Source organism: Tiliqua scincoides, chromosome 8 (assembly GCF_035046505.1).
Source record: "Tiliqua scincoides isolate rTilSci1 chromosome 8, rTilSci1.hap2, whole genome shotgun sequence".
Classification (NCBI taxonomy): Eukaryota; Metazoa; Chordata; class Lepidosauria; order Squamata; family Scincidae; genus Tiliqua; species Tiliqua scincoides.
In genome coordinates, this window is record NC_089828.1 from 60,228,976 (window position 1) to 60,237,273 (window position 8,298).

Genomic DNA, 8,298 nt, shown 5'->3' on the forward strand with positions numbered 1-8,298 from the left:
TGGACTCCGTTTTGCTCCCCCCCCGCTGGGAATGGCTCCGAAGGGAGGGGCCGGCTTGCCCACCTCGCTGAGACTCCCTGCCAGCCTGAGTGTCCCAGCCCCCTCCAGCTACGCCACTGCCTTTAAAAGGGGACCAGACAGACCGATGGAGGAAAAGCCCCCCACAGTTGCAAGTCCTGATGGGTGTGCGTGCAGCCTCCTGGCTCCAGAAGTGGCTGCCTCTGAATGTCGGCTGCAGGGAGGGCACCAGGCGCAGGCTTCTTGGGTGCTCCGGAGGCATCTGGTGGGCACTTTGAGATCCAGGAAGCTGGGCCAGCTGGGCCTGATCCAGCAGGGCTCTTCTGAGTTCTGTGCGTCTCAGGAAGGGCAGGTGGAGGCTTGAGCCCCCGCCAGGTCAGTGAGCCTCGTGGCTGGACAGCAGCGCTGCGGTCCCACAAGCAGCAGTGTGCATGAGAATGAGTGTGCAAACGAGTGAAGGAATTGAAGGAATTTTATCAGGAGTACAAAGATTCTTTGGGGCACAAACTTACTTTTGGTCTCCTCCCTTCTCCAGGGGATCCTAATTTCTGTGAATCACAACATACGTATAAAACTATGTAGGCTTACACAAAACGAAAACACTGGTCTTCACACAACGCATGCCAACGTCTTCTGAGATCCCAGGAAACTTCTGGCTCCCCTGCTTTGGCCCCCGGGGCACTTTTTAACCCCAGGCCCAGGTATAGTGTACCCCCTGCACACACACCCCCCGTGGCCCCTGATGAGATTGGAGAACGTAACATCCCAGGAAATTTCTGGGCCCCCTTTTTACCCTGGGTCTGGGTACAATTTTCCCCCTGCACCCCCCCCCCACGGTCCCTAGAAGGAACGAGTGAATGGAGAAGGTCTGGGATGGAGAATGTGAGCAGAGGCGCTCTTCCACCCTCGCTCACACTTGGGTCATCCAAGGAAACACACTGATGGGAGGCCCAGGACACACAAGGCAGGGTGTTTTTGTGTCGCCACTTGCTGTGCTTGCAGGCACTCACTGCCTCCAGATGTGGTGCTGGCTTCCGGCCTGCACTGCCCAGTCCCGTATCCTGCTAGTGGAGCCTCTAGAGCAGTGGTTCTCACATATTTAACACCGGGACCCACTTTTTAGAACAAGAATCTGTCAGGACCCACCGGAAATGATGTCATGACTGGAAGTGCCATCACCAAGCAGGAAAAACTTTTAACAATCCGAGGCTGCAATCCAACCCACTCTTACCCAGGAGTAAGTTCCATTTACTATATTGAAAGAATATACATAGTAGCTTGTTCAAAGTACAGCTCTGTAAAATTTCCTCAAATGCAGTCACATACCACAGTAGCATCAAGTCTAATATATTAACAATAAAAGATTGAAATGAATGGGGACCCACCTTAAATTGGCTCGCGACCCACCTAGTGGGTCCTGACCCACAGTTTGAGAAACGCTGCTCTAGAGCAGGGGTGTCCAAACATTTTGGCAGGAGGGCCACATCATCTCTGACAGTTGTTGGGCGGGGGGAGGAAAAAAAGAATTGACATTTCAAATTTGAATAAATTTTCATAAATGAATATATTAGAGATGGAACTTATATGAATGAATGAAGGTCTTGCAATAGCTCAAGGCCTATAAAAGGCCTGGCACAAAGCAAGGTCAGTCTTGCCTTCGCTGCTGCTGCAGCATCACAGATGTGAAACAGCAAGCAGGGGAGGGAGTCCCACAGCTCATGCAAGAGATCAAACAGTTGGCTGTCATGCTGAGAGCAGTTGCATTAGGCCAGTGCAGGCTCCAGCAAGTCTGCAGAGGACCAGAGGCTCACTGGAGACTGGGGGCTCCCTGAGGGCCTGATTAGGAGGGCCGCAAGTGGTCCCAGGGCCGGGGTTTGGGCACCCCTGCTCTAGAGGGAGGGAACCTCTGAGTGCCACTTGCTGGTTTGGGAGCCCAGCAGGAGGGAAGGGCTCTTGCCCCATCGGTGGGGCTCTGTGAAGGCCTCTCCAGTGCAGACACTGCAGCTGTTCTGATGGTTTCTGGCAGGGGGAGACGGGACACTGTTCTGCTGCCAGACTACAGCTTGGTGGGCTCCTGGGAGTCAGAGCTACCACCGTCCTCCTGAGCCTGAAGCATGGCAGGCGTGGGCAGGACAATGGGCAGAGTGTTGGTGCCCCTCTCATGCCAGCACATGTCTACAATGGGGTACAGCTTGCCCTGGAACTCCGCCTGGAAGGTGTAGATAGGTAGCAGCTCGTCGGGGCTGTCAGCGTTGTAGAAGGTCAGCTCCCCCCTCTCATAGTGCAGGTAGACCCCAATGCGCTGGGGGCGGGCTGTGAGGGGCAGCACCACCCGGGGGCTGCTGAAGGCCTCGTAGACCTTCCCGTCCTTCAGGCCGATGAGCCACACCCCGTGCTCAGGGTTCTTGCTAAGCTTGCCCTTGCGGCTGACCGTGCCCCGGATGACACCCAGGCGCCAGTGGCTCTTGGGCCCCACAATGACCTCCCAGTAGTGCCGCCCCCAGGAAAAGCCCCGGTTGGCCAGGGTGCAGTTGCTGTAGTCGAAGCGCTCTGCGTTGCTGCCTCGTCGCTGGAACAGCAGTCCCCCAAACTGCACCACCGTGTTGCCTTTGGACAGCTCCAGCATGGGGTGGGCGCTCACCGGGTCCAGCTTCAGTTTCTCTGGGGCTGCCATGCAGAGGGCGAGGGTTACAGCCTGGCCAGGAAACCTCAGGCGACAATCACGCTATTCACAGGCCACTTTCCAGCACAGCCGTTTCTCCAGCAAAAGAACTACAGCAGCCCCAGGGGGGCCCCAGAAGGACTCCAGATGTCCCTCTAGAGGTCCCAGGAAGCATACCCTGGAAAAGGCACTCTGCAGACAGGTGCACAGGAACGACTCTTCTCCCCCTACTCAGCAGAGGAGAGCCACTGCGGGGGGGGGGGGGGAGGGGGCGCCTCTTGGCCCAGTCAGTGGTCAGCCAAAGCTCCCTGCTAGAAACAGAACCAGGCTGCTCTGCAGGCCACTGCTCCAACACAGGAAGGCTCCAGACGGTGCTGCCTTTGGTGTCACCCCCAAGGTAGACATGGAGTGCAGCTGCACTTCCCTTCAGCACCCATCACACCTTGGGAAGTGGGGCCTGGGCAAAGCCTCCTTCCAGCCTGCACCTGCGCACTAAGGGGGTCACAGAGGCTAGCCAAGAGGCTGCCTTGCTGAGTCAGGCTCAGCTCAGCACCAGGCTGAGGGGTCTCTCCCAGGAGGTCTCTGCCTGGAGGTGCTGCTGGGATGGCATGCGGGAGCTGCTCAATGAGACCCTGTTTGAGCTGCCACCTGGCTGCAGCGGGCTGCGATTAGGCTCCTTGGGCACTGGCTGGGTCTTAAACGGTCAGAAGGCAGCAGCTCCTCCACTGCCTTTAGGGATGCCTCTGGAGAAGGGAACACATGCTGGGGCTCTGGGGCCTCTGCCCTGTTGACAACCAGCTCTTTTGGAAAAGAACCGGCAAACACAGAAAAAGCACCGCAGGGCAGAGGAAAAGCAAAGCCCTTGTAATGACTGTTTGTCTTGCTGCTGCCGCTGCTTTTAACTAACTTGAGTTATTTAAAAATACTTATTAAAATCACACACGTAACATAAATCAATGAATACAATCAGCAGCAGCAACAAACATTCAAAGACTTACTGAGACCCACTTCAAAGAACAAGAAGACAGAGACCCTGAATCCTACTACAAGTTCCAGCAGGCAAGAGGCATGTTGTGTGTTGCCAGTGATGAGGTCAGCACGCCTTGAGGGGAACAGGTGGGGAGGATGGAGTGTCACTGCTCAGCAGCAGCCACCACCAAGGCGGCCCTGCTCAAGCAGCACCTGACCCAAAGAATGCCTTGGGACTGGGGGGGGGGGCTCAGGGTGTCGCAGTGGCTCAAACTCTCATGCTCTGGGTGGCTCTACAACTGCTGCGCCCCCCATTCCTCCACTTCAACACCTGTCAGTCCACCCCCCAAGCCACCCTACCTGGGAGGATCTTGCGCAGCAGGCGCTTCCAGACCATCATCTGGATGTCGTCTTGGTGGAAGCCGGGCTTGAAGGCCACGGCACTGAAGGTGCTCTCAGCCGGGTGCTGGTGGGGGAGCTCTGACCTGGGGGGGGAGTAAGTAACGTCATTTTTCCCCCCAAGGACGGATGTACACTGTGACTCCCATGCAGTGTGCAAGGCTGGCTAAGAGCCAACTTTGCTCTGCTCAATGGCCAGCACTTCTCCACATTTTGAAAAAAAGGAGTGCAAAAAAAAGGTCTGTTTGCCTCCCCTGGCTGCTCCCTCCCTGTGCGAGGGCCCACACTGTAACACCCCCCTCCTGAGGGCCTCTGGGAAGCAGGCTGGCATCTCATGTGGCATCTGGTGGGTTTTTGTGAGACGGCAGCTGGACCTTTGGCCTGACCCTGCAGGGCGAATCTGATGTCCTTCTGTTCTGCGTGTCTGCATTCCACTTACTTGGAGGGAAGAGATCCATATTTCTGAAAAAGAAGAATGGAGAGAGGCAGAGTGAACCTGTCCTGTTCTGGCCTCTGGCCAAGGACAGTGGGCAGGGGAGGGGGGAGATGGGGGCACATGGAGAAGGAGCTGCAGTTGAGTGCCCTGCTTAGCCCTTAGGTGGCCAGAGGCTGCCAGATCTCACCAGGCCCCTGTACTTCAGCAGCAGCTCCTACAATGCTCTCTTTCATGTGCCAGAGAACATGCCAGTGTCGGTTTGCCCTCCCCGGTGCCCAGCCCAGAGCATCTTGGGCCAGCCCTGGTCAGCCTCACCCTGATGAAATCCAGCTGGCCCTCCTGGTTGAGTTTCTCCAAGGACCCCTTCAGTTCCTCTAGCCTCCGCAGGGCGCCTGCTGTCTGCTTCAGCTGGACATCGATGGCTGCGATGAGCTGGGCAGCCTCCCTCTCAGTTCGGTCCAGGAGCCGGGCCTTCTCCTCGTCCACGTACCTGTGCAGCTCCTGGAACTGCTTCCGGATCACCCATTTGAATACGTCTGACTCATTCTGTGAGGAACAGGACCGCTGCTAGGACCAGCAGGGGGCCAAGGGCCTATGCAAGGCTGCCGGTCATGGAGTCAGCCTCTACGCCATCAGGGGCCAAGTGTGGTCCACTCTGCCAGGCAGTGGTGCTCAGGTGGATGAACCCCTCTATCCCCTGAGGTGCTGGACACTGAATCTGGAACTGCCTGCCTGGAGCATGTGTGCCTCTCCCCAGGCTGAAGGGGGCTTCCCTCCTCCTCCTGTGGCCACTTGCTGCTGAAAGCTCCCTTGACCCAGGGGCCTGGATGGGCAACTCCCCAGATGGAGTCAGCAGCCTGGCCGAGCCAATATAAATGTCTGGTGCAGAGGGGGTGCTTCGAGGAGGACTTGCCCCAAAGGCTGTGGCTCCTCTGAGAAGCTACTGGCTGGGGGGGGGAGGCTGGATGTGGGGGGGCCTGGCACAAGGGGGGCCTCTCCGCGCTGCATCTCAAGACTCCCCAGCTCACCGCGATGCGCGTTTTGTTGTTCATCAGCTTGCTGACGTGCTCGCCCAGGCTTCCCTTCTGGCGCTGCACCTCAGTCATCAATGCGGAGAGTTCCTCCTGGGGAATGGAAGTGGACTTGGGTAGGTCCCTCAGGCAGGGGGAGAGGGGCTGGGAACTGTTCAGAACAAGCATGCTAGGAAGGCCCCAAAACAGGCTTGTCTGTGAGGGGGTCTCACCTAGATGAGTGTAATTAATCTGTGGAACTCCTTGTCACAGGATGCAGTGGTAGCACCCAGGCTAGCTGCTTTGAAAAGGGGATTTTACTTATGGAGGAAAAGTCCATCACAGGTTAGAGACCAGGCAGCAGATCTCTGAATGCAAGACAAGGAAGTGGCACAGGTAAAGGTGTCTTATTGTCTTGTGTGCTCCTGGGCCACTCTGAGATACAGGAAGCTGGACGAGATGGGCCTCTGGCCTGACCTAGCAGGGCTCTTCTGATGTTCTTATGAGAGACCCCCTGCTTGCTCTCAGAGCCCAAGAAGTGGCTGGAGAAGGATCCAGAGGCGGAAGGAGCATGTCGCAACATGGCCCAGGGGGCCTTGCTAAAACACTCTTCCTCCTCCCAACTTCTGAGATGCAAGTTAGAAAAGTCCCCTGCAAAGAGTATGGAGCAGGCCACCTGCCTCTCGAAGCTGCCTAAGCTGCCTTCGGAATGGTCTCCTTTTAAAAAAAAATGGGGAGGGCTTCTTGCTCAGTGGCAGAGCCCCCACGTGAAATGAGGAGCACGCTGGATCCTGACCCCAGCAGCATCCTGACCAGCAGAGCATCCTGGCCTGAGACGCTTCCCTCTTGGACACTCAGGGGGGAAACGGCTGAGAGTCAAGGTCAGGACTTGTCTTGCAGCTCCTTATTCAAGATGTTCCTGGAGGGCTACTCCAAATGGAAGCCTTCCCAAAGGCTCCCCCAGCAAAGGCAGCAGTTTCATTCCGCTGGGACGCAGCCCCCCCCCCCCTCTGTGCAGGCAGGGGAGGTTTCTCTGGAGCGGACCCTTATCTCCCTGTCCTGGCCTGTGCCAGGCTCTGGCAGGGTGCTGAGCAGCACATGTTGTGGTCTCTTTTCCAGGGCCCCTCCCCAAGGTTCACCTTGTTTTTGCCAGGGCTCTCTTGCCCCCCCCCCAGCTTCCCTCACACAACTCTTGCTTCAGACTGTTCTCCTCCAGCCTGCTCCTTATCATGGCCCGCTTATCTGCACATGATTCCCGCTCCCCCCACTACACCAACTCCTGATTCTTGGCTCAGAACCAGCCGCCACCTTCGCAGGGACATTTCCCCAGGCCAAAGCCTGCCAACTGGGAGCTGGAGGTCCAGGGGAGACCCCCCCCGGTGCCCACACACATCTGCCCCCCCTTAAGCTCTTTCGCTGAGGCCCAGCTCAGAGCCCCCCCACCTCATCAGGTGTCCCCGTCCTGGAACTCCCCCCTCCTGCCTGTGCCCGGCCTGGCCCCCTCTCCAGTGACCTTCAGCTGCCTGCCAAAGGTGTTGCTGGTGCTCACAGCAGGGTGTGGCCCTGGACCATGTTTGTGGGTGGCTGGTGCTACGTGCCTTTTGAGAGCTGTTGACTAGGACTTGTTCCTCTGCTGCCACTGGTGCTTTTGTTTAGCTTTCATTCATCTCATACTTGCTTAAGCTGCCTCTCTGTGCAATGCCCAAGGGGGCTTACTAAACAATGCGAGCATAAAAGACACATAAGCATCTATCACTAAGAGCAGCTGTGGCAAAAGACATGAAGAGGACAAGAGAGTGCCAATTAGGTCAGAAGGCCTCCAAGACCATTCAGGGGCTGATGCCCACTCTGGCAAAGGTCCACCCACAGCCCTCTACAGCCCTGGGCTCTAACTTGCCAAGAGCTGGCACACATCTGAGCCCCTGGGACGTGGGACCCACTCCCAGAGCCCAGCCATGCTGCCTCTTCTGTTCTTGCCTGGTGGCAGCCAATTGGCCTGTGCCATGACTGCGCCTCCCAGGCTCACTGGCAGAGAGGGGCACAGCAGGAGCACACGGTCCACTTTGCAAGGGGAAGGGGGACAGCAGGTGGGTGGGACGGAGACTGAAGGGGGCCCTCTGGAGGCTGAGAGGCTTGACCAAGGCAAGCCCCTCAAGAGCCGCAGTGGCACTGACCTCACCTAGGACCCAGAGGCCTGGCTACTGATCAAGCAGCGCAGGGCAGCGGCAGCACCCCCACAGCCCCCCTCTGGGCCCCAGACCACTGCTGGAGACCTCTGCCTGGAAGTGCTCAGCGCACTTCAGCTGATGTGACCTGCTGCATGAGACTCCAAGGAGAAGGTTGTCCTCGAGGCCCCACCTGTCCACCCCGGTGCAAACCTCCCTCACCCGGAGACCTGCCTTCATCCGGCTGTAGACCGCAGAGACAGGCGTGACCTTGTGCTGCTGGTGGATGCCGATGGTGCCGCAGAGTCCACAGATCACCTCCTGGTCTTGCTGGCAGAAGAGGCTGAGTGGGTTGTGGTGGTCGGGGCAGAAGGCCTCGCTTGGGTCGGAGCTGCCAGCGGCATGCAGAGCCTCAACCACGCGGGCCAAGCTGACGTTTGGTGGAGAGCTGCTGCAGTCCACGGCTTTCCGGCACACAGGGCAGAGGAACTGCCCCTCCAGGTCTCCGGAGAGGGACACCACACAGTCCTTGCAGTAGGAGTGCCCGCACTGGAGCATCAGGGGCTCCTTGAACACCTCCAGGCAGATCGGGCAGAGGAGCTGATCCTCCAGCTGGTCGATGCTCATCTTTCGGGCCAT

The 8,298-nt window shown here is 57.8% G+C and overlaps 1 protein-coding gene across 2 annotated transcripts; it reads right to left on the minus strand.

Moving 5' to 3' along the window:
- Positions 1-1,313: 1,313 nt before the first annotated feature.
- Positions 1,314-8,298, minus strand: TRIM50 (tripartite motif containing 50). 2 transcript variants are annotated; one of them, XM_066636149.1, is made up of 6 exons: positions 7,894-8,298; positions 5,513-5,608; positions 4,800-5,030; positions 4,488-4,510; positions 4,010-4,134; positions 1,314-2,685 (listed from the first exon to the last, which is right to left on the minus strand). In XM_066636149.1, exons 1-6 carry the CDS (start codon positions 8,296-8,298, stop codon positions 2,075-2,077), a joined length of 1,491 nt encoding a protein of 496 aa, XP_066492246.1. In that variant the 3' UTR covers positions 1,314-2,074. The 2 variants fall into 2 exon arrangements, with proteins under 2 accessions (XP_066492246.1, XP_066492247.1); XM_066636150.1 differs by lacking the exon at positions 4,488-4,510 and having other exon boundaries at positions 4,010-4,129; positions 4,781-5,030.